A 25798-nucleotide genomic window follows, 5' to 3' on the forward strand; every position below is an offset into this window, starting at 1 on the left:
ACCCCCCCCCCCAGGAAAGACTCTTCAATTACGGCCACCTACTCACATGCAACATTTCATGCAGAAGGGGAGGGGGGGTCAGCCCTGGGAGGCTTTGGGGGGGGGTGCCAGTGTGAAAAGGCAAAAGAGGGCCACATGGCTCGGCGGCTGAATCTCAACTGGGACGGAGGTGGACGGGCTGCTCAAAAGCAGACCCGTCCGTCTGGCTTTCATCTAGGAAACCTGCCTAAAGGAGTCTAAAGCCAAGGCATTTGTTGAGAAGGAGGCCAAGATGGACCCCACTGTAAGGCCAGAGTAGCCCCAATCGTGCGTTTATAAAAGTAAGCAGGGGGTTGAGCCCAGAAGAGAATACGGCACGGTATCCGTTCTGCCTGAAAGCGATTTAAACGGTGGGCATCACACCCACGGAATGACTGTTCGCCGGAGAGGCAGGGGACGTTGTTTCCCGCTTGGGGTGGGGTGGGAATCAGAAAGTGGTTTTTTTTGGGGGGTGTTGGGGCTCCTTAGCATCCAAAGCCTCCCAGCAGCTGGCACCGACGGTCGCTCTACATCATCTAACTATGAACAGTAAGGTAGGCACAGACCAAGCAGTTGGTAATACAGCTTGGCACGCAGACACCGGACGAGAGAGACTGCAGCAAGGGTTTCACGTGATCGTGTGTAATGTTCGTCCACACCTTAGCCTTCGACTTGGGGCTGCCGCCGCCGCCACTGCCGCCGCCGCCATCCTGCCCTTCTTCAGCTGGGTCATCCCCTCGGCTGGCATTTAGCCACCTTGCCTTCTCCCGCTGCTGCCTCTGAAAGCTATGCCTCAGCGGAGAGCAAGTGCCCGAGTCCCCATCACTAGCAAGAGAGTAGCCGGTGACGGCAGCGGGAACCTCCGCCTCACTGAACTTTTTAGTCTTCTCCCTCAGAGCAGGGCATCGGTACGGGTAGCCAGTCCGGTAGCCCTGAGGAAAGACCACAGGAGAAGAGTCAGTCCAGGACAAGGCCCGGCATTCGTCCGGAACAGCCACAGCACTGAAGACTTATACAGCACTTCATGGTGCTTTACAGCCCTCTCCAAGTGGTTTACAGTGTTGTGATGTGGGCAATCTGGGCTCTCCATTTACCCACCTTGGAAGGATCGAACTCCTGGTTGTGGGCAGAGTTAGCCTGAAATGCCGCATTCTAACCATTCTATCTTTATGTTTAAAAACAAATACTAAAGGATTATTTTTGAAATAATTGAAATGAAACAAAATTGACTGAGATTAATGAAAGAGGCTAGAATTAATGTGTTTGTTTCTCTCCTTACTGAAAATCTGGAATGGAAAAGGTAATAATAGAATTAAGTATGCATATATTAATGTATAATTTCTGTCATATTTGTATGTAAAGATGATGACCTGGAAATATGTTGTCCACTAAAGAGAGATTTTTGTTTTTAATGTGAAAAACTGAATAAAGTCTGTTTAAAAAAAAAAAAAGAAGGGAGGAGGGAGGGAGGGAGGAAGGGAAGGAAGGACTAGCAGTAGCACTTAAGCTTATATACTGCTTCACAGCGCTTTACAGCCCTCTCTAAGCGGTTTATGGAGTCAGCCTCTTGCCCCCAACAATCTGGGTCCTCATTTTACCCACCTCTGAAGGACGGAAGGCTGAGTCAACCTTGAGCAGGTTAGGATCAAACTGCTGGCAGTGGGCAGAGTTAGCCTGAAATACTGCATTCTAACCACTGGGAGGGAGGGGGGGAGGGGGGGAGGGGAGGAAGGAAAGGACGGACGGACTAGCAGTAGCATTTAGACTTATTTACTGCTTCACAGTGCTTTACGGCCCTCTCAAAATGGTTTACAGAGTGTGTGCCCCCGAGATGTGGGCAATCTGGGTCCTCATTTTACCCACCTCAGAAGGATAGACGTCTCCAGTCAGGATCGAACTCCTGGTTGTGGACAGAGTTAGCCTGAAATACTGCATTCTAACCACGGTGGGTGGGTGGGTGGAAGAAAGGAAGGAAGGAAGGAATACACTAGCAATAGCACTTGAGATGTATTCACAGTGGTTTTACAGCCCTCTCTAAGCAGTTTTACAGAGTCAGCCTCTTGCCCCCAACATTCATTTGACCCACCTCGGAAGGATAGAAAGCTGAGTCAACCTTGAGCTGGTCAGGATCGAACTGCCAGCAGCCAGCAGAGTAAGCCTGCAATACCGCATTCTAACCACTGCGCTCGTAAACAGAGCCATTTGGCCCACCTGCATACTCATCTTATCCTAAAAAGGGTTAAGTTTGGAATTGGTCATTTCAATAAGTGGCAGCCAAGGCCATCACAGATAGCTATCTCAGCCTTCCCTTGCGGTCCTACTTTCCTGTGAACAAACTGTGTAAACCAGGAGTGAAGGACGCTGCCCTGAAGGTGGAAGTAAACTCTCCGAATATTATTATAAAGAAAATGAATTGTGAGTTCCTGGGCGCTCTTTGGGCTTGGCTATTTGTTTGCTGCCCTTTCATTACCCAACTCGCTGGATAATGAAACGTTCAACCCTGAGCCACAAATTCAACCCTGAGGCTACAGATAATGATCTTCTCTTGCGAGAAAATGAACATTAAGTGTTGCTGAAAGATTCCTCTGGCGCTGCGATGATTGACCAAGCTTTGAATGCTGTGTTTCACTCTCCACTGCATTTTCCTTTGGGAAGGGAATAGCTCTCCATGATCTCATGCTGGCCACATGACCACGGAAACATCTTTGGACCGTGCTGGCTCAATGGCCTTGAAACAGAGATGAGCGGCGCCCCCTGCAGTTAGCAATGAGTAGCAGAATCAAATCCACGGGGGGAGTGGGGACGGGACACGGGGAGGACGGACTTCTCCTTAAGGAAGAAGAAAACTTTGAGGGCGTCAGCCACAAGAGCTTCGTGATATTGAGACGTCCGTCTGTCCATCCTCTGTCATATTTGTACAGCTACCCATCTCACCTAAAACGGACTCTATAGGTCGCAGCAGGACGTCTGGCTTACCAAATTGTCAAGCATTCGCATGAGGGCTTCAAATTCTTGTTCTCCAGTCTGCCATTTGGGGTGAGGCACTGCCCCTTCCCCCGCGGCAGACTCGTGGCAGTGAGGCCTGGATTTGTATTTGCTGGGATCCAGCAGGACCAAATTGTCTGCCCCACCTGCACTGGCCAGGGTTCGTACCTGCAAAAAGTGAGCAGCAAATAGTAATGAGGAGACATAAATCAAAGCGCCAGCCGTAGAGTCTAATCTTGGGTTACATGCCACGTTACAACCCACTCTAGTAGGATTTATCTCTTTAATTAAACCAACGCCCCCCCCCCCCCAAAAAAAAAATACAGAAGTCTTTCTGCTAAGCTTCAAAAGCTGCTTTTGGCTGTTGCAACTTTTATTGCTTCTCAGATTACCAGCAAACTATTGAGGGGGAGGAAAAGGGGGAGATAGAATGTAGGTTCCAGACTTTGAGATGCCAGGAATGAGAACCAAGGACGTTTGGGCAGGTGGTTTTATCAAGAGCCAACAGACTTTCTCACAACACCACCAGGAGACTCCATTGGACAATGTGACCTGATCAAATTGGAGGGAGGGAGAACCTGAACTTTGACTTTGTGGGTTTGCACAAGGAACAGTCAGATCCGCTTTTGCCATCATAGGTGCCGAAATGATGTACTCAATAAAGTTCTGCATTCCGAGATCGGATCATCTCAGCCGTGCTTACTTTGGTTGGGCTCGTCGGTCGGGATTTTGACGCTTTCATCCCGCTATGCCTTTTCCATAGGCATGCTTTTAATTCAGCTGCTTTGGGTTACGCAGTATCCCCAAAACCAACTTGAAGTAGATAAATCCAGAAAGTAACATTGCTTACTTGGATCTCACATGCAACAACCAAATTGTGAATATAATAGAAAGCCTCCTCCACGCTTTCGCCAACGGATACCAAGCCGTGATTTCGGAGGATGAGGACCTGGAGCAGCCAAGGAGAGAAATAAAGATGCTCTGAGTCAGACAAAGTCGACCTTTTCTGCCAGCTCTTTGTAAATGGGATGGTCTAGATACTCACTTTACTTTTGGGGCCCAGATTCTTTTGAATCAGGGCCTTTTCCTCCTCGTTCACAAGAATGCCGTGGTAATCGTGGTAGGCCACTTCCCCGAGAGACAGTGCCTCTGGTGAGATGGGCAAGAGGCCACGTTTCATCGCAGATACCTGAGAATGTTATTGTGGATTTTACTGACAGCAGTATATGAATTGGTTGTCCTCTTACCTATAAATGTCTCTTCTCAAAGGAAAGACAACTTTGGATGGGGGGAGGGGGGGAAACGACACAATTCCCTCATCTGGAAAAGGCATCTCTAAAAGTCATTTCTGAGAACAAAGCAAGTCCTCAAAAACTAACAGGAAAGTAAAACCAAGGGACGCAACTGAGAGCAGCCATTTTGAAAAATACTGATAGACAAGATAGGGATAAGGATGGAATAGAGTGGAACAGAACAGAACAGAATGAAGAATTAGGTTAGAATATAGAGGAGAGGAATGAAGAAGGGGAGGGGAGAGGAATGTGGAAGGGGAGAGAAGAATGAAGGGAAGTGGAGAGGAGGGGAGAGGAGAAGAATGAAGAAGGGAAGTGGAAAGGAGGGGAGAGGAAAGGAGAGGAAAATAATGGAATGAAGGATTAGAATAGAATAATGAAGAATGGAATAGAATTCTTTATTGGCCAAGTGTGATTGGACACACAAGGAATTTAGAATTTGTCTCTACTGCGTAAGCTCTCAGTGTACATTCAAGCAACAAGTGATAATTCACAATCATAATCATAAAATACAATAATAAATCATAAGATACATTAAATGATAGTTATATTAAATAAAGCAATCAACATAAAACATAAGATAAAAGCAACAAAGTGATAGTCATAACATGCTATAGGAAATAGGAAAAGGATAATGCTAATACAGACCTACTTATTATTCCATGATTTCAAGACAGCATTAATTCAACAAGTGTCTGTTTTATTGGACACGCTAGACGCTGTGTAGCAAAAAAAACCCTTTCAACCTGTCTATGTTGGAAATGTTTATTTCAGAGGAACAAGCTTATATGTTTTCGGCTTCCTTAATATTGGACCCACTTAATATTTACCAAAGCGTTAAAAAGACGATTGGAAAAAAAGTAAAGTTGGGAATGCGGTATTGAAGTATATTATGGAAATCTGTAATCTACTGAAGTATGCAAAACTTGTGGCTTGTGGGCTCAGCCCAGAAAATTGCTTCACTCTGCTGGGAGCATCCAACTTCAAACCGTAGATGAATGGAAGACATGGTTCTTTTTCGTGCAGCAGATCTGGATTTTTAGCAACTCCTAAACCAGGGGTGGAGAACTTTGACAACCTGTGGACGTCAATTCCCAGAATCCCCGAGGCATTCTGGGATTTAAAGTCCACAGGTCATAGAATTGTCATAGCTGTCCACCCCTATCCTATGAAGGCAGCCTGTATCCTTCGTTACTACTGGTAGTCCTCAGCTTACGAACACAACTGAGCCCCAAAAGGAGACATTCGTTAAGTGAGCTTTGCCCCTTCCTACGAGTTTTGCTGCATCTGTTAAATGAATCACTGCGCTTGTTAAATTAACAGGGTTGTTGAAAGAAACTGGTTTCCCCATTGACTTTGCTTGTGAGGAGGTGGCAAAAAAGGGTAATCGGGACACTGCAACGGACACAAATGTGAGTCAGCTGTCAAGTGCCCAAATGCAAACCAGGTGAGCATGGGGCTGTCGCCAGGGTCATAAAAGTGTGAAAAATGGTCGTCTTTTTTTTCTCAAATGGCCACCAAATGAACGGCTATTCAGATGAGGAAGACCTGCACTACGTGGCTTGTCATGAAGGCGCTCTGCTATTTCCGAGCTGTGCAGGGGAGGCGGAGAACTCTCTTACCGCTGCTCCTGCAGGAGTGTGGATGTGAACAATGCACTTGACATCCGGGCGGGCGGCGTAGATGGCTGAGTGCAAGGTGAAGCCGGCCGGGTTGATCCCCAAGTTAGTGCTCCCGCGATCAATGACGTCCCCTTGGAAGTTCACTTTCACCTGGTAACAGAAGATGGGGGGTTATTGGCCGAATAATTATTCTAACTCTCTTCCCGCAGGAGGGAAAGAAGACAATAGAGAATGGAGTAACAAATAGAAGGGTGAATAGAGCAGAAGTAGAGCAGAGTGGAATGGAATGGAATAATAACGGAAGAGAAGAGAAGAGAGAAGAGAGAAGAGAGAAGAGAGAAGAGAAGAGAAGAGAAGAGAAGAGAAGAGAAGAGAAGAGAAGAGAGAATAAGGAATGGAATGGAAATAGAATAGAATAGAATAGAATAGAATAGAATAGAATAGAATAGAATAGAATAGAATAGAAAATATGGAATGGAATGGAATGGAATAGTAGAGGAGAGGAGAGGAGAGGAGAGGAGAGAGAATAAGGAATGGAAGTGGAAGTGGAAAAGGAATGGAATAGAATAGAATAAAATAGAAGAGAAGAGAAAATATGGAATGGAATGGAATGGAATGGAATGGAATGGAATGGAATAGTAGAGGAGAGGAGAGAGAAGAGAAGAGAAGAGAAGAGAAGAGAAGAGAAGAGAAGAGAAGAGAAGAGAAGAGAAGAGAAGAAAAAATAGAAGAGAGAATAAGAATAGAATAGAATAATAAAAATAGGATAGAGAATAAGAATAGACTAGACTAGGCTAGAAGAGACCTTGGAGGTACTCTAGCCCAACACCCTGCTCAAACAAGAGATCCTATACCATTTTAGAAAATGTCTCTTCTTAAAATCCTCCAGTGATGGAGCACCCACAACTTCTGGAGGCAAGCTGTTCCACTGGTTAATTATCCTCACTGTCAGGAAGTTTCTGCTGAATTTCAGGTTGCTTCTGTCCTTGATGAATTTCCACCTACTGTTTCTTCTCTTTGCCTTCTGGGGCTTTGGAAAATAAATCGACCTCCTCCTCTTTGCAGCAGTATTGGAAGACTGCTATCATGTCCCCACTAGTCCTTCTTTTCTCTAGACTAGCCAACCCAATTCCTGCAACTGTTGTTCATAGGTTTTAGTCTCCAGGCCTTTAATCATCTTAGCTGCTCTTCTCTGCACTTTTTCCAAAGTCTTAACATCTCCTTTGTAATGTGGTGAGCAAAACTGGATGCAGTATTCCGGATGTGGCCTTACTAAGGCTTTATAAAATGGTATTTTCACCTGATTTTGATTCTATGCCTCTGTTTATACAACTAAGGATTGTGTTAGCTTTTTTGGCACCTCAGCAGTCATGAGTAGCATGCATGGGAGGGCAGGGGGGGAGGGAGGGAGGGAGGGAGAGGGGGAGGGAGGGAGAGGGAGAGAGAGAGAGAGAGAGAGAGAGAGAGAGAGAGAGAGAGAATGGAAGTTGGGTATTTATGATGCTGATCTACAGAAAAGCTTTTACAGTTAGGGATATATATTTTTTTGTTTAGATGAAACAACATAAGAGTATCCAAGGACATTTGGATAATTAATTTTTCTCACATTCTTTCTTGGCTCTAGGGCGAGGCATCTTGGAAACAGGAATCCGGTAATGACATTATAATTCAAACCACTTTTACGCAACATGTGCAATTTGACTTAGGAAGATAAGAAATGAAGGCTTAAATAAGAAGGCCCCAATCCAAGATTTAAATGAGGCACTCACTTGTTCTAATTGGCAATGAGTTAAGACATTCAAGATTATTATTTTTTTTACAATTTTTCACTTACCAAGCTGGATGCAGTAACTTCACTATAGAGAAGTCCAAAAGGCACAATCAGAAAATGTTCCTGCTCCAAATTTACTCTGACCTGCAAATATAAAGAAGAAAGCTCTGAAAGCCACAATCTGAAATGCAGAAAATTCAGATGGATTGAAAAATCAATAAATCAAAAAAAAATCTGCTGATTTGCCCAGGCGGTCCTGGGTTCTTCCCTCTTTGGTTTCTCAGCAGAAATGATCCTGGATTCCTGCTAACCTCATCAGCAATTCCATGGTTGAAAATAGGCTTCGGCAGAGAGAATCCCTGTTTTGGATCTCAGCAAAAACAGCAAACCTAATACCTCCCCTTTAAGGCAGGGGTCTCCAAACTTGACAGCTGTTAAGACTTGTGGACTTCAACTCCCAGAATTCCTCCTCCAGGCATGTTAGCTCAGGAATTATGGGAGTTGAAGTCCACAAGTCTTAAACTTGCCAAGTTGGAAGACCCTTGCCTTAAGCGCAAAGGGAGGGAGGGAGGAAGAAAAGGGATAGAAGGGAGGAAAGATGGGAGGGAGGGAGGGAGGAAGGAAATGAAAAGGAAGGAAAGAAACAGAAAGGGAGGAAGGACGAGTACTATTCTGCTGTGCTCACAAGACTCCTCACCCTGGACAGGCACCTGAAGGCTGGACCTGCCACTTTACACCCAGGAGGTGGCAAATTCCAAGGGAAGGAAAGGCCCACCACCCACCCCTGAAACAGCAGGGCGGGTCCCCCCAGTTCATGCTCCCAGCATGAAAAAGGCAGAAGACAAACTTCTTTTGCCTTTGAAAGAAAAAAGACAGAAGCAGAAGTCACCTATTGCAGGGCAGTCATTCTGTGTGAAAATCTGTCCCACTGGGGGTTGAGGGTGCGTGGGCATTCTCATGTAGAATGACGGTCCAGAGATAGGTGGCTTCTGGTTTTGTCTTTCTTTTTCTTTTTCTTCTTCTCCCAGGCTAACAGACTTTGTGCAATTTAGTTTATGCGGATTATAACTTTATTGCTTTGGGGCTTGGCTTGGCTTGAACGGGATTGGAATTTCCCCGTTTTCTTTCTCCTAGGGAACTGCGTACTCACAGTGATGTGATTGTAAATAAGCTGCGACCAGCCAAAGAGATCGGCCAGCCTGTAGAAAGCAGCCAATTTGCACCGTAGTAGTTTCTCTCCTTTCTCGTAAGCGATGGAATCTGATCCCCGCAGATCGTTCACAGGCGTCACCATCCCGAGGCCTGAAAAGAAAAGGTACATGGGGAAAAAAATGCAATTTTAATTTGAGCACTGAATTAAAACGGTTGCCAATTACTAAAACACAGAACTACAGGTAGCTCTTTACAACAGTGACCGCTCAAAGTTGCAATGGCAGCGCAAAAATAAGTGACTTAAGGAACGTTTTTCAGAGTTACAAATTTTGCAGCATCGCCACGACCAGGGATCAAAATTCAGAGGCTTGGAGACCAGTTCATATTTACGACCGTCGCTGCATCCCAAGGTCATGTTGATCCCCTTTTGAGACCTTCTGACAGGGAAAGTCAATGGGGAAGCCAGATTCAGTTAATGACCGGGTTACTAATTTCTATCAATGGCAGTGATTTACGTAAGAACTGCGGCAAGAAAAGCCGTAAAATGGGGCCAAACTCACTTTAAAAACAACAGAAACTTGGGGCTAAACTGCGGTCATTAAGTCGAGGACTACCTGTACAGCCAAGGTGTCATCAGCCGCCGCCCCCAGGACTCACTCATGTTTAAGGCAGTCATGCCTCCTTGAGGAGCAGGTGGGTAGACGTTGGGAACGCTGGCCGTCATGAAGTCTGCAATCTGTTGTAGAGCCAGCAGGCCTGTAGGATTCTTCCCTTTCTTGAACTGTTCCTGGATCATGGATTCCAACTCTTCACAAAATGCCTAATAAAAGAGCAATACTGCCTGTGAAAAGAGTGCTTGACAGAGCCGTGACTTGACTTGGTGCCCAACTCCTTGCGTAAGAACAGGCTCTTCACTGGGGTGCAGGAATGGAGCAGAAATTTTCAGGACCTGGCCTGAAAATTTCAGCTCCTCTCAGCGGGCCACTCTGAGGGAAATTCTCTGGAGGGAATTTCAGCTCCCCTCAGCAGGCAACCCTTTCAGCCAGCCTCCAGAAATAGGGAGGGGGGTCTTCTCAGCAAGAGTCATCAGCTTGCAAACCTTCCCTACTGGCTTCCCCAATGATTTTATGGGGAAGCCGGCAGAGAAGGCTGCAACTGGGGACCACATAATTACAAAGTACTTGACAACCCGGCGGTAAGTGCAATCAGGTTTGCTGAGCACCCAGATCATGCGATCGCAGGGGTGGTGGTGCAACATTTTGCCTGATGGCCAGAAGTTGTTGATGACCCATAAAGCATCTTTACTGAGACTGTTGTAATTCTGTTCCATCATTAAAATGGTTGTAAATCAAGGAGCATCTGTAGGATTTTTCAAGGAGGGAGTGTGTCGCAGAATATTATGCAGCTTTGATTATACTGGTTTACCAATTTTATGTAGGAAATAATTTGGCCTGCAGCACCCCTTAATTCTCTGAAGTTCATGTACTGCAGTGTTTAGAATGTAATATTCTGGTATTTTATCACTATTTTGGTTCAATAACAACAGCAAGAAGAAAAATATATTATTTCTCCAAACTATTTCTCCAAATGAAACCGCATTAGAAATAGGAGCTAAGGGACAAACAGTGCTTTTCGAGGAAACACGCACACGTACACTTTAAGAGGCTTTTCTGACTTCGGTCACACATTCAACCTATCTTCTTTGAAAGTGTCTTTAAAGCACAGAGCATTTTAATTAAATTAATTAAATTTTCTCATTTTTTTTCTCTCGCAGCTTGCTATGCATTCTCAGCATCTATAACTTGTTACGTGCTTCTTTCCTATAGTCATGCCTTGGGGGGGAAATGTGATTATATATTCTTACAGGGCTTTGGAGGATCATGGAAACTCTCTTCTTCTGTTCCATCATATTGAAATCCTGGCGAAGGTCGGGAGCCATGTTCCTCTCTCGCAAGTAGTCAGGGTTATTTTCATCAACTCTGTCAAAGTATCTCTCTTTGTGTGGAGCTGTTGGAGGTGGTGAAGTTACCACCTCCGCTCTCGTTTCACCATTCATAGTACAGTTTCAATCGTGCTGCAAAAGTGAGAAGAAAACAATTTTTTTTTAAAAAAAAGATATCAAGCAGTTTCTGTTAAAGCAACTGGAAACAGAACAAGCACAATTGATCCCAGAAATTATGTCGCTAGGTGAGAAATTTGTTAAGTGAGTTTTGTCCCATTTTACGACCTTTCTTATTCCAGTTGTTAAGTGAATCACTGCAGTTGTTAGTCACATGATGAAGTGAATCTGGCTTTCCCATTTGCTGATCAGAAAGTTGTAAAATATGATTCACATGACCTCGGGAAACAGCAACGGTCATAAATATGAACCAGTTGTCAAGCATCTGAATGTAAATCGCATAACCACTGAATCAGAATAGAACTGGAAGGGACCTTGGAGGTCTTCTAGTCCAGCCCCCTTCTCAAGCAGGAGAACCTAGACAATCTCAGACAAGTGGCTGTCCAGCCTCTTCTTGAAAAGTTCTCCAGTGATGCAGCACCCACAACTTCTGAAGGAAACTTCTGTTCATGGGGGTGTTGAAACAAGTCATGAGTGTGAAAAATGGTCGTAAGTCACTTTTCAGTGATAGAACTTCCTTTTTCACACTACAAATCTAAGTAAGCATTACAATGCTATGTCGAGGGCTACTAACCAAGGAGCTGCTGATCCAGTTCTACAGAGGAATGATGGAGTCTGTCATCTGCACCTCTATAACTGTCTGGTTTGGTTCTGCAACCCAACAGGACAGACACGGACTCCAGAGAGTGATTAGGACTGCAGAAAAAACAATGGCTACCAACCTGCCTTCAATCGAGGACATCCATACTGCACAAATCAAAAAGAGGGCTGTGAAAATATCTACAGGACCCTGCACATCCCAGACATAAACTGTTTCAACTCCTTCCCTAAAAACGACGCTATAGAGCATTGCACACCAGAACAACTAGACGCAAGAACAGTTTTATCCCAAACGCCGTCACTCTGCTAAACAAATAATTCCCTCCACACTGTCCAACTATTTGCAAAGTCTGCACTACTATTACTATTAATCTTCTCGTCCCTCCTTATCGCCCATCCCCTCCCACTTGTGACTGTATGACTGTAACTTTGTCGCTTGTATCCTTACGATCTATATTGACTGTTTCCTAGTATGATTTGATTGCTTATTTGTACCCTACGACTATTATTAAGTGTTGTTGTACCTGATGAGTCTTGACTCTTGACGAACGTATCTTTTCTTTTTATGTACACTGAGAGCATTTGCACCAAGACAAATTCCTTGTGTGTCCAACCACATTTGGCCAATAAAAGAATTCTATTGTATTATCTGCAGAGCTCTCGTGACTACCAGTTAATTTTCATAAATCACATTTTATATTTTTTTATACAGTCCCAAAAATTCAAAAAAGAAAATTCCCAGTTTTAAGGATTCCACCTCGACTTACAGTAGTTTAGTGACCGCTGAAAGTTACAACAGCATTGAAAAAAGGGACTTAGGACCGTTTTTCATATGATTGCAGCTGGTCACAGGCTCAAAAATTCAGACGGTTGGCAACAGATTTGCGCTGATAACAGCTGCAGTCTACCAAGGTCACAGATCCCCTTTCTGTGACCTTCTAAGAAACAAAGTCACCGGGGAAGCGGAACTCGCTTAACAACCGTGTGACTAACTCAGCCACTGCAGTGATTCACTTAACAACTGTGGCAAGAAAGGTCGTAAAACAGGGCAAGATTCGCTGAACAAACTGCAATAGAAATTTGGGGCTCCATTTTGGTTGTTCAGTCGAGGACTACTGATACAGATTTCCTGCACCTCAACTCTCACTGACATTTATGGATCGCGCTGTGGGTTTGCAGGGAACACCATATTTTTTTGTATCGCCCCTGCCAGGAGGCCAACTCCCAGCCTGTTGATGAAAAGGGGGTGGGGGGAGAGACTGTCTATTTTCTGCAGGAAACCCTGGACCAGATCTCCATCCGGGGGCTTCCTGCCAACCGTGGGGGCTCTCTGTTTAAAAGCAGAGGGAGGAAAGCTGCAGCTGGCTAGGTCCCAGGAAAATGCAGCCAAGACCACTCAACCCCCCACTTCTCTCCCTCTGAATCGCCAACTATGCAGAAAGGATTTTCTGATTCAAGGTCTTTCTTTGAAGACGTTTCACTTCTCATCCAAGAAGCTTCTCCAGCTCTGACTGGATGGTGGGGAATGGAAGGATTTATATTCCTTGCGGACAGCTGGTCATTTGCATCCTTTTAGAGGGCCGTTGAGGCCACAGCAGAGGTTTATCTCTGTGTCCTCAGGGTCCCCTGAGCGGTGCAAATAGGGATCAAAGAGGCCATCTGTGTCCAAACTGAACAGCCCTCTCTCCACAGAGGTGAAAGGGATATGACATCATCTATATCCACTCTACAACACAGATCCTTTCAGCAGTTCCAAGGAGGCTCCACACACCCATCTGCACCATTCAGGTAACCCTGTGGACACAGAGATAAACCTCCAAGTGGCCTGAAGGACTCTCTAAAAACAATGCAAACGACCAGCTGCCTGCAAGGAGTATACATCCTTCCAATCTGAGCTGAAGAAGCTTCTGGGATGAGAAATGAAATGTCTTCAAAGACAAAACAAAAAAATCCAGTTTCCTCTTGAAAAAAAAAAAGCGCCATCGGGACAACCATGAATGACCTGGATGACTGAGAAACTCCACAGGCAGCTATGCAGAAGCTTCCTTGGGGTCATCCTCAGCCAGGAAAGGTCTAGAGGAGCGTAAATGAAGATCAACAGGGCTGGAAAAAGCCACTAAAAATGGCCAAGAAACGGCAGTGGGAGGACATACAGACGGAGAGCACTTTGCTCCGGGAGTCCAAAGTTAAGAGCGGAGCAGTTTTGTCTCCTCTGTCCCTCCGCATGCGTTTAGATTTTCTTTTGAGACTCTTGTGGGGGTACTAGCACAGAGAAGTCCAATTTGAAGGAAAAAGCAGGAAAGAACAGCCTGGAACCCTTCTACAGCACATGGCCGTCGCACCCAAGTGTTATAGAAATAAATAGATAAAATAAATTGTTCTGCCTGGAGTGCATTAGCATTCGGTTTCCGTCTCTGAAACGCTGTCAAAAAAACCCCACCCTGAATGGAGGCCAAGAGAAGTTATAAATCCAAGCGCTTGACAGAGGGAAAGAGTTCAGCTCGAACAAAAGGCAGATGTTTTACTGGGATCTGTGCAAGACCTCTCCTCCGTGCAACTCTTTAAAAGTAGGAACAAAGGAAAGCTTTCACAGAAACAATCATTATAGCTTTTACTACCCTTGGAGGTCTGAAAGGGAGGGTGGTGGCCTTGTTGCCCCTGAATGGATTTTAAACGGAAAGAATTCCAAAAAGGTGAAGGCAAACATCTCCATCTGGTTAATGCTATTTGGAAAATCATACTTGACGGTCTGGCGGGGGGAGAGAACAAAAATGTCCCATATTTGTAAGATACTTTTCCGGAATTAAGCAGACCGTTTACATTAAGACTGAGTTTCTCCTCTGTAAACCAAGGGGAGGGGTGAGACTACTCCAGTTCCACCTGGCCTTGTATGTTTACATTATGAATGGCTGTTCTCTGGCACACCTCTTACTTAGAAACCTTTTTTTTTCCCCACCCAAAGCCATTTTGGTATTCCAAAATGTAAAAAACAGCAAGAGACTGCACTGCTGTGCTCCAAGGGAACCACGTTCCTAGAAAGCGAAGGTAACCTGGGTAGTAGAGTCTGGCTGGAGACACCGAAGGGGGAAAAGGACCAGATAGGTACCCAGAGCCCAGGAACTCCCCAAACGCTTCACCTCTACAGAGAACAGACTAAAACTCCCTTTGCTCCCTTTCAGCCGTAAAAGCAGGAGTGCAGGAAGGCCGTTTCCAACTGTTGACTCTAAATGAGAAAAAAGAACAAGGGTTTTTCTCAAACATAAAGGGGTGGGGTGTCCCTTTTTAAGATGAGTTCAGCTGCCTAGGACTATGTGGATGCATTTTTCATGCTGTTTTCTTGGCAGCCGTACACACATTCTCCTTGCGGGATCCTTTCAGTCCCCTTCTAGACTACTAGAGTTTCCTGCCGGTCTCTGCCCTGAGTGGCCAGAAAGATCTTGCTAAGCCCAACCTAAGATGCTGGGAAACTTGTGTTCGTTACATCTGTCACACGAGCAACCGCAGAGAAGCAGGGATGAGAGATTACCATGATGGGAAAAGGCAGATTACAAGGTTGGGTAGGTAAAAGAGAACTGAAACCTTCCTTAAGTCTTGGGCAGGGATCGACAGCCTTAAGCATTCAAAGAGCCACAAAGATCCTAACTGGACCCCCCCCCCTTTCAATTCTGGAGCTGACCGGAAGTTCCCCCACCATAGAGTCTCCTCCTAGTGTGGTGTCCTTTTTCCTCTACCTCTCCGAACCAAAAGCTCTATCAATTGTGGAGCCGACTGGCGACAGGGAGCTGCAGCAGAGGGCTGAAAGAGCCACATGCGGCTCCAGAGCCGCAGGTTGCTGACCCCCTGGTCTTGGGGAACAGGATAGCATTTGGAAGCCAGCCAGGCAGGGCTCCTCCCAGACTCACTGGGCAGAAGCGGGAGAGAAAGTAAAGCACCACAGGCTTGCCCAGTCCTGTTATGCCAACTTCTTCACTCGAGAAAGGAGGGCTCTAGCTTGGCAGGGGGTTTGTTTCTAAGCTGGTCTACCCTGAAGGTTTGGCAATAAATCGCACCACAGATCCGGACAATTTTGGGAAAAAAAGAAAAGCATTACTCTTGAAATGCAGTCAATGATTGCTCTTAAATGCTGCAGTGGCATATTTTGTTATCCCAGCCTGGGTTCAAATTAATCCATCGTAAATAAGGTCACCATAGCATAGAAACCTATAATATCACATCATCAGGGCACCAATGCTTACATAAACAGACATAAGGGTATACATTTAATGGCCGATCTCGGGAGGATAGAAGGCTGAGTCACCTTGAGCCCATCAGGAACCAATTCCTGGCTGTGAGTAGAGTTAACCTGCAATACTGCATTCTAACCATTGTGCCACCCCAACTCCTATTTATTAAATTTATATGCCAACCATCTTCCTATCCAAAGGTATGCTAGGTGGCTAGATCTTATTTACAAGCTTTCAAATTAAATTTATTTTAAAATATGGCTCTAAGTAGGATCACCAAACTGTTTAAAAACTTTAGGATTACTTGATAGCCCTTGAAGCTTAATCTACATTCCATGCAGTTTAATCAATAATTTTAAAAATTGTGGGGTGGATACCCATGCCTTTTTACAACAACAGAACTCTCACACAGGTGAGAGAATTAATGATGGTTTAGGTGCAACAAGAAGTGCTCCAGAACACCAGACAAGATGATGTATGTGATCAAACGTGACAAGCTTCAATCTGGAGAGCTTCTAAATGAATTTAATGAGGTTGGAGAAAGAAAGGGCAGTAGAGAAGGAGAATGTGAGAGGAGTGCTATTAACATTGGCAGGGACAAAGATATAGTGAGTAGCAGGGATGTGTTATGTTTGTCTAATATCCACAGTACTTCTTTCAAATCATTTTTGAGATGTGCATTTTTGGAAATATTTGAAACAAAACAAACAGCTGGATGGAGATGGCAAAAAAGCTATCAGGTAACAATGAAAACGCAAAACCATTCAACTCCTATCTTTGCAGAGTCTTCTAGAAAAAAAGGGAGCATGCATTCCTTCTAGTCCCTGGTCAGGAAGGGATTTTGGAGATCTTCTAGAGAGTCTAGACCAACCCTCTATCCTCTATGGCAGGGGTTCCCAACCTGGGGTGCTCGCAACCCCTGGGGGTGCCAAACGATATTCCAGGGGGGTGCGAGAAAAGTCCAGGTAAATAATAGGATATTGGCTATATGTTGGCATTTTTATTTATTATTTATTTCAGGGGGTGCGAGGTTCGAGTGAAATTTCTTTAGGGGTGCGGGGCGAAAAAAAGGTTGGGAACCACTGCTCTATGGAAATTCTCAGGCCAGGGAATCCAGTGATGACAAGAGTCATCATTTGGGAGTTAAGGTCCTCAACATCTTAAACTTCCCAGGATTGAAAAACACTGCTATGCAGCAAATAGGCAGTTTGCCTTTTCTTCTTTCTGAGCAAGGAACAAGATGCGTTTTCTGCTTTGTTTTCACATGCAGCTGTTAATTTAATTTTAAACGGCAGACCGATACAGCTTATGCTAATTCCCAAAATGATTTACATCCAGAAGGCAAATGAGGCAATGCCAGACAGCCCCACTTGTTATGCCCGGAGCATCAACGATGTACGTTTGGCAGCCCTTAAGTGCTAAGTCACCACTGGGTGATAGCCAATCACAAGCCATTGATACAGACACAGCATTAATTCCCTAAATGTCATGCTCCAGCATCTACTCCATGAATACCAGGGAAGATATATGGCAACTCGTTTTCCTACGTGGCAACCACTCATTCCAGAACACTTTGTACCGAACAGGCCACAGGTAGTTCTTGACTTACAACAATTGAGACCAGAAATTATACTGCTAAGCGAGAAACTTGTTAAAGTAAGTTCTGTTCCATTTGTCGACTTTTCTTGCCACATTTGTTAAGTGAATCCCTGCCATTGTTCAATTAGTAACGCGATTATTAAGTGAATCTGACCTCCCCATGGACGTTGCTGGCCATAAGATCACAAAATACGATGGCATGATCCCGGGACACTGAAACCATCATAAATACGAACCATTCTGTCAAGCATCTGATTGTAAATCACGTGACCATGTGAATGTTGCAACGGTCATAAGTGTGAAAAACGGTCCTAAGTCACTTATTTTAGTGCTGTTGTAACTTCAAACAGTAACCAAGTGAACTGCTGTAAGTTGAGGACTACTTGTATTCGGTCCAGGAAAATAGATCAGCACAAGTCAGAAAAGGCAAAGGCAAAAAAATAAATAAAAGATAAATGTTTAGAGTTCCCCAGGACCAAGGGGTCTGCCATAAAACAAGTAAGGTAATAAGAATTAATAAATGGTAAGAGCCGTGGTGGCACAGTGGTTAGAATCTTTTCAGTCTTGCAGGCTAACTCTGCCCATTACCAGAAGTTCAATCCTGACTGCCTCAAGTTTGACTCAACTTTCCATCCTTCTGAGGTGGGTAAAACGAGGACCCAGATTGTTGGGGGCAAGAGGCTGACTCTGTAGACCTCTTAGGGAGGGCATTAAAGCACCATGTAGCGATATAGGGCTATTGCTATTGCTAATATATAACCAGAAGATACGAATAATCTTAACAATGTGAGATTTTAATTAAACATTGCCTTAGGACATCAGTTGAGGACCTGTCAATTTGGAAAGCTTTCCCGCCTCATTTGAAAGACGACAATCATGCTGAACATTAACAGTCAAAGCATTTGATTAAGATCTATATAGCATTGGTTACAATTGACCCTAATCCAACAGGATCATAAAGAGAGCAGAATCCTAATTCAGGATAAAATTAGGGTGGGGGGGATGTTTCCAACTCACCACATGAACTAAAAAGAAAAGAAAAAAGCCGCTGAATAATAAAAAAATAAAATAAAGCAGTTGGCCAATCCCATCTAACCCTCTACCCTAGTTAAAAAAGTCCAAGGCAGATGGGAGATTTCAAATCTCATAAAACATACACACTTACTTGGGAATCAGTCATTTGGTAGAGAACTTTGTAGCCCAGGCAGATTTGGAAAGAATGGAGCTAAAAGTCTATAGAAGTCCATGGGCAGGATGAGAAGTTGAAAGATGATTGTATTGTGTATGTTATTATAATGATGTGAGGATGATTAATGTAACTAAGATGACTAAAATTGTCAATATTATTATTACTATTATCTGATATCAAAGCTAATGATACCCAGATGTCACACTGTTCATGTACACACACAAATAAAAATTAAAATATACAAAAAAAGAAGTCCATGGGCAGAATTAGAAGTTGAAAGATGAGTGTATTATGTATAATGATATATAATGATGTGAGGATGATTAATGTAAGTAAGATTACTAAAACTGTCAATATTATTTCTATTATTTGGTATGAAAGCTAAGGATACCCATATCACACTGTTCATATCATTCCATACTATCTATCATTCTATCCATCTTTATCTATTTTTGTCTCTCTCTCATTTATCTATCATCTCTCTCATTTATCTATCTCTATATCTATACTTATCTATCGTCTCACTCTCTTTTATCTATCTCTATGTCTATCTATTATATCTATCTCTTATCGTCTCTCTCTTTATCTCTCTCTTTATTATATCCATCCATCCATCTTTATCTATTTTTGTCTCTCTCTGATTTATCTATCGTCTCTCTCTTTCTCTCTCATTTCTCTCTGTATTATATCTATCTATACCTATCTATATATCATCATCTCACTCTTATCTATCTCTATGTCTATCTCTATTATATCTATCTCGTCTCTCTCTCATTATCTCTTTTAGCTATCTCTGTCTATCTATAACTATATCTATCTATCTATCTATCTATCTATCTATCTATCTATCTATCTATCTATCTATCAAATCTTTCCCTCTCCCTCTCTCTCATTTATCTATCTATATGTCTATCTATCTCTATCATATATCTATATCTCATCGCCTATCTATCTATCTCTATATAAATTATACCCAAAAAAGAAGTCATCGTCCATGGGCTATTGCTGTTATATGTGTCTTCCCAACGGATTTAACGGAGGTTGAATCGCCCCCCTCCTCTTCCAAGGAGGGGGGAGGGTACCACAGAGCCGTTTTCTCCCCCTTCTTCCTCCGGGCCAGCATCTCCCAACCTCAGGATGCTTTGCAGAGATGCGGACTCCAATTCCCCAAACGCCCCGGGCCAGCAAGACTGGGGGAGGGGGGGGCTGTAAAGGCGACCTTACACAAGCCGTCTGTGGGGGGGGCATCTCTTTCCCTCCCACTCCTCACCTTGGCCCCCTCCCCTCTCCTTTTCCCTCAAGGAAACGTCCCCAGAACCCGCCCCATCAGGGGGATAAAACACGGGTGGGGGAGGGGCCTCCATCCGACGCCCCCTCCCCGCCACCCTCAAGCAACGGCTGAAGGCCTCCGAAAAGCCGCCCGCTTTCCTGACGGCCTTCCCGGCGGGGCCTGGCCACGCACAGCGGCTCACCTGGCGCGGAGAAGCGGCGGCAGCGGCGGCCCAGGCGAGTCGAGGCTGCTCCGGCGGTCCAGCCTTCCTCCGCCTCCGCGGGCGCGGCTGGCAGGTCTGCAGGCCAAAGAGCGCGGCAGCCATTGGACGGCGCCGCCCTCCAGGAAGGAGGCCGCGGATAGGCCGCCTCTCAACCGGGGCCGCGCCCCTTCTGCCAGGCCACGCCCCCCCAACTGCCAAAAGGGGCTGAGGCGCAGCCCTGAAGGCCTCACAGTTGAGCCTGTCTGCCAGGTCGAGGTGGACTGTCCTTCGTCTCTCCTCCGGAGCCTCTCCGAGACGTGGTCCTCCTCCTCCTCCTCCTCCTCCCAGCCGGGCCGGGGAAAGGGGCATGAAGGGCTTTCCCTTCGGCTTCTCAGTCAGGCGTCGAAGCCCAGGGGTCTCCCCTTCAAGGGCCAGGCGGAGTGAGCCTCCAATCCGGCCCCTGACATGTCGGAGGGAGCCAAAATAAAGCAAAAGTAGTTCCCGACTTACAGCGCTTAGTTTAGGGACCTTTCTAGGCACCAAAGTGACTTAGGGCCATTTTTTGTCACACTTAACGACCGTTGCAGCACCACGCCCCCCCACCCGTCATATGATTTACATTCATAGGTTGACAATGGACTCGTACTCATGAGGGTCACAGTGTCCCAGGATCGCATTTGATGATCTTCTGATGAGCAAAGCCAATGAGGAAACCAGATTCACTTTAACAACTCTTGTTACTTGTTTGATAATGGTCATGTGATCAAAATTCCACATGGTTTCCATTCAAAGGTTGACAACAGATTAGTACTTAGGATGCTTTGCAATGTCCCAGGGTCACGTGATTGGCCTTGATATTCTTCTGACCAGCAAAGCCAATGAGGAAACCAGATTCAGTTTAACAACTGTGTTACTCCTTTAACAACGATCTCATGATCAAAATTTGATGTGGTTTCCATTCAAAGGTTGACAACTGACTTGTGCTTACAACAGTTGCAGTGTCCCAGGATTGCATTTGGTGATCTTCTGATGAGCAAAGCCAATGAAGAAACCAGATTCACCTTTAACAAACTGCTTTACTTGTTTCAACAACGGTCACGTGATCAAAATTCACCCGCTTGGCAACAGGTTCATATTTACAACCGTTGCAGTGCCCTGGGATCCATGTGGGATCCCTCTTTGATCCATGTGGAATCCTTCTTTCCGACCAGTAAAGTCCATGGGGAAGCCCGATTCGCTCCACCACCGGACTTTACTGACTTACAAACTGCAGTGATTCGCTTAACAACTGGGGCAAGGAAGGTCGTAAAATGGGGCAAAACTCATGGGAACAAATCTCCCTGAGCAACAGAACTGTTGGGCTCCATTGCACTTGTAAGTGGAGGACCTTGTACATCAATTGCTTCCCCCAGTCTATTAAGGAAGCTGCCTGATCCAGATTAATTTGGTGCAGCTGATTTTTTTAACCAGCCCATCTTGATCTCTGGTTGTTGGCCAGTTGTTTCTGAGATTGCTATGGTGGTTGTGGTTATTCTACCCACCCACCCACAACGGGCATCACACTGTTTGTATTTTATTTTTTAAAGGGTTTTTAAATTGCAACAACAACAACAAAAACGGGACAAAATTGTAAAAGAAAAAAACCTGTAAAAACAAAAACAACACCAAAATATACATGCCAAAACACTTATTTACAGGCAAAGATGTCAATAAATATATTTAATCATGGCACTGATTGCTTTGGAATCTGATTTGGACCAGATGGGAAGTTCTGTGACTACTCTAGTTTCCAAACCCCATTTAATGCTGGGGACATTCCCTCTTCCATTCCTCCAGTACTTAACCAATTTAGCTTTAAGCAGAATTCATATTGACAGCCATTTCTAATATATTACATTAAAAGCTATAATAGATTGAATGTAAATGGACAGCCTGTTCTCATTCTAATAACCTATAAACTTGCACTTAAAAAAAGATAAAGTGGCAACAACATACAAAGGGCATCAAAAAATCTTTTTTATTAAATTTATATAGCCTCCCATTTCAAGCAGGGATGATTCTAGGCACTGAGAAAAATTCAAAGAATCACACAAATTGGTTAATTCTTCTCCCATAAAGGAAACAGGCCTCCTTTTCAATAATAAGCATATATAATATCCTTGCAGCAGTTAGCATGTACGAAGCTACAGTGGTGCTGAATTTTGCATTTTTCAATACTCCTGCATAAATATGACTTAAAAGGTGATTTAGTCCCCACACAACCCTAAAAGTAGATAAAGAGAACCCAATTCTGGAAATGAGTCAAAAACATATTTTTTAAAATTTATTGAGGAAAATGTTCCAAAGCTATTGGAAAATTTTCTGCTGTGATACGTGATACTTTGAAAAGACTTGGCTTTTCTGCTTTGTTTCAGGTCAAATTCACAGTGCAGGAAAAGGAAATGGGAGGGGATAATGGAGAGAGTGTGAAGCACAGAAGGGAAGAATATTCCTTTCCTTTCTCCAGCATCTGATAGATGTACTTTTTCAGTCCTCCTTTTTACTATCCAGAATCCAGGATCATGAAAGCTGCTGCCTTTTCATAAATCTGGTTAGTTGGGAAAAGTGCTACCAGATTCTTGATCCTTTTCCAACCTAGACTAACACGAATCTCCTCCTATAATGTCTTCATTACAGGCCCCTCACATTCTGGATATAAACTGTTTCAACTCCTTCCCTCAAAACGACGCTATAGAGCCCTGCGCACCAGAACAACTAGTCACAAGAACAGTTTTTTCCCAAAAGCCATCACTCTGCTAAACAAATAATTCCCTCAACACTGTCAAACTGTTTACTAAGTCTGCATTATTATTACTATTATTATTAATCCTCCCTTCTTTCACCCATCTGCTCCCACTTATGACTATATGACCGTAACTTTGTTGCCTGTATCTTTCTTTTGACTGTTTCCTAATATGATTTTTTATAAATATGATTTTGTTTTTTGTAAATATTTTATTTTGTGCATTACTATTATTATTAATCCTCCCTTCCTTTCACCCATCTCCTCCCACTTGTGACTGTATGACTGTAACTTTGTCACTTGTATCCTTATGATTTATATTGACTGTTTCCTAGTATGATTTGATTGCTTATTGTACCCTATGGCTATTATTAAGTGTTGGACCTGGTGATTTTTGACTCTTGACGAATGTAACTTTTCTTTTATGTACATTGAGAGCATTTGCACCAAGACAAATCCCTTGTGAGTCCAATGACACTTGGCCAACCGAGAATTCCATTCTATTCCATTCTTATTCTATTCTATTCTATTCATTAGGAACCAATGAAGAATACCAAAGAGAAATGGTTTTAGCATTGCCTGGGATTACAACAGGCAGTGTAAACCTCTGGACCTAAATCAAAGTAATGTTTTGGTGTTTCTGTTAACCAGGTTGCAATTTTATTCCATTGCTATCTCTAGAGCAGAGGCCTGTATAATTCTACCATGGGTGTGCAAAAAAAAAAAAAAAAGGAGAAACAAAAACCATTGAAAAAAAAACTATCGTGCATACCAAAGGTATTTCCAGTATTTCAGCTTTATTAAAGTGCCTGTCAATCTGCATTCAGACTTTCTTGAATAGGGGGAAGACTACTCCAGAAGGAAATGCTTCTAAAGTCCACCTGTGGAAGGGACAACTTGGGGAGGTTCACTAGGGAAAAGCAGGTGTTGAAAGGTGCCAAAATGCCTTTCCTTTGAGGATTCGATTTTCCCGCAGGGAGAGCTCCGGCGCAAGGATACGGACGACTGCTTGAAAGCTGGATCTTTTTATTTTTGAGGAAGGCGAGGGACAGCGAGAAGTCTGCGTTCCTGGGCTAGCTGGCTTCTTATGGTAAGTCCCTGGTTTTTATACCCCTTTCTCCCTTTGTGAGTTGATTTCGTGTGAATGTTTGTATTTGTGCTTAATGTTTCAAATCCTGTTTGAGTTTGTCTTTATTCCCGCCAGAGGGCAAACTCCGCGGGGTGCGGAAGGCAAACTCCGCGGGGTGGTTAGATTGTATTATCGGGTTTTTTCTAATCTCTTTTAGCTTTATAATGGTTTTTTTCATATTTGTTTTGTGGCAATCTCCTGTCTGTCTCTTTTGTAATTTATATTTTTTTGTGTCTTTTGTCTGTTTTTCTTATTTGGTATGTCCTGTGTTTTTAAGGGTTTCTTTTTCTTATTTGTCTAGTTTTCTTAATTACTTAGGCTTTTTTCTATAGAGATTCTTTAATACCTTTTGTTTGATTCCTTTTCCTGTGTAAGTTTGTTTTAGGGCTGGCCTGATGTTCCCCTTGGGCTTTTCCTGTTTGAGTGACACTACTGTCTTCGTGAAGTTCCCTTTCCACACAGGGAAGTCAGGAAGGCCTTCTGTGACTGTCTTGGAGGGATGCAGTGCAGGGGCATCCCTGGCATCTTTCCCGTCTCCTATTTTTATAAATCTGGAACACCAGCTAAGCTAAAGTGGAGAAGAGCTTGGCTCAGGGAAAATGACCAGTAGGAAAGGCAGAGAGAGGGACCTTGGAAACAGTTCCTTCTGAAGCAGCAGGATAGCCAAGGCTGCAAATTTCATCAAACCTGTCTATCTATGTCAGGGGTCTTCAAACTTGGCAGCTTTAAGACTTGTGGACTTCCAGAATTCCTCCTCCAGTCAGGGTTAGCTCAGAAATTCTGGGAGTCCACAAGTCTTAAACTGGCCAAGTTTGAAGACCCTTCTTGTCTTAGACTGAAAATCTTAGGTGCTATAGCAGAGGTCTCCAAACTTGGCAAGTTTAAGACTTGTGGACTTCAACTCCCAGAATCCCTCCTCCAGTCATGTTTGCTCAGGAATTCTGGGAGTTGAAGTCCACAAGTCTTAAAGCTGCCAAGTTTGAAGACCCTTGATCTATGTTGTCCTCGAAACAAACTTGGTTCTCCCTTGCAGCTCCATCCCTCCAGGGAGGACCTGCCACAGGCCACCCTGCTTAGAGCGTCCTCCCTCCTCAAGTAGAAGTAAGGGCTTAGTATGAGGATACTTGGAATATCGTGTCCCGTTTTGGTTGCCATGATGTAAAAAAGACGTTGAAACTCTAGAAAGAGCACTGAGAAGAGCAACGAAGATGATTAGGGGGCTGTAGGTCAATACGTATAAAGAACGGTTGCAGGAAGTGGCTATGCCTAGTCTAACGAACAGATGCAGTGGCTCAGTGGCTGAGCTTGTCGATCAGAAAGGCCGACAGTTCGGCGGTTCAAATCCCTAGTGCCGCATCACAGAGTGAGCTCCCGTTCCTTGTCCCAGCTTCTGCCAACCTAGCAGTTCAAAAGCACGTAAAAAAAATGCAAATAGGAAAATAGGGACCAACTTTGGTGGGAAGGGAACAGCATTCTGTGCACCTTTGGCATTTAGTCCTGCTGGCCACATGACCACGGAGACATCTTCAGACAGCGCTGGCTCTTTGGCTTTGTAACGGAGATGTGCATCGTCCCCTAGAGCCAGAAAGGACTAGCATGTATGTTCAAAGGGAACCTTTACCTTTAGTTTAATGAAGAGAAGGGCCGGAGTGACATGGTGACAGTGTTCCAATATCTGCCATAAAGAAGAAGGGGTAAACCTAACATATGAAGGATGGTTGAAAAAGAAGACTAGGGGATACCTGATAGCAGTATCCCAATATTTGAGGGGCTCCTACAAAGGTGAAAGGGTCAAACTATTTTTTTTTCCAAAGCATTAAAAGGCAGGACAAGAAGCAATGGATG

At 44.1% G+C, this 25798-nt stretch overlaps 1 protein-coding gene across 11 annotated transcripts in view; it reads right to left on the reverse strand.

Moving 5' to 3' along the window:
• The window catches only part of ADD1 (adducin 1), a 39104-nt gene extending 18985 nt beyond the window's left edge, over window positions 1-20119 (reverse strand). For 6 of the 11 annotated variants that reach the window (XM_026699777.2, XM_026699779.2, XM_087936537.1 and 3 more), the window contains exons 1-10: window positions 20043-20119; window positions 10705-10914; window positions 9498-9660; window positions 8839-8990; window positions 7752-7832; window positions 5918-6067; window positions 4049-4192; window positions 3854-3952; window positions 2995-3171; window positions 585-950 (exon numbers count right to left, since the gene is read on the reverse strand). In XM_026699777.2, coding sequence (XP_026555562.2) covers window positions 585-950; window positions 2995-3171; window positions 3854-3952; window positions 4049-4192; window positions 5918-6067; window positions 7752-7832; window positions 8839-8990; window positions 9498-9660; window positions 10705-10896 — 1524 coding nt within the window. In that variant the 5' untranslated portion in view covers window positions 10897-10914; window positions 20043-20119. The remainder of the gene's footprint in view (window positions 1-584; window positions 951-2994; window positions 3172-3853; window positions 3953-4048; window positions 4193-5917; window positions 6068-7751; window positions 7833-8838; window positions 8991-9497; window positions 9661-10704; window positions 10915-20042) is intronic. The other 5 variants (XM_026699778.2, XM_087936538.1, XM_087936543.1 and 2 more) reach the window with 1 other exon arrangement.
• Between the last annotated feature and the right edge of the window lie 5679 nt (window positions 20120-25798).

Source organism: Pseudonaja textilis, chromosome 6 (genome assembly GCF_049901715.1).
Source record: "Pseudonaja textilis isolate UNSWEBS1 chromosome 6, rPseTex1.2, whole genome shotgun sequence".
Classification (NCBI taxonomy): domain Eukaryota; kingdom Metazoa; phylum Chordata; class Lepidosauria; order Squamata; family Elapidae; genus Pseudonaja; species Pseudonaja textilis.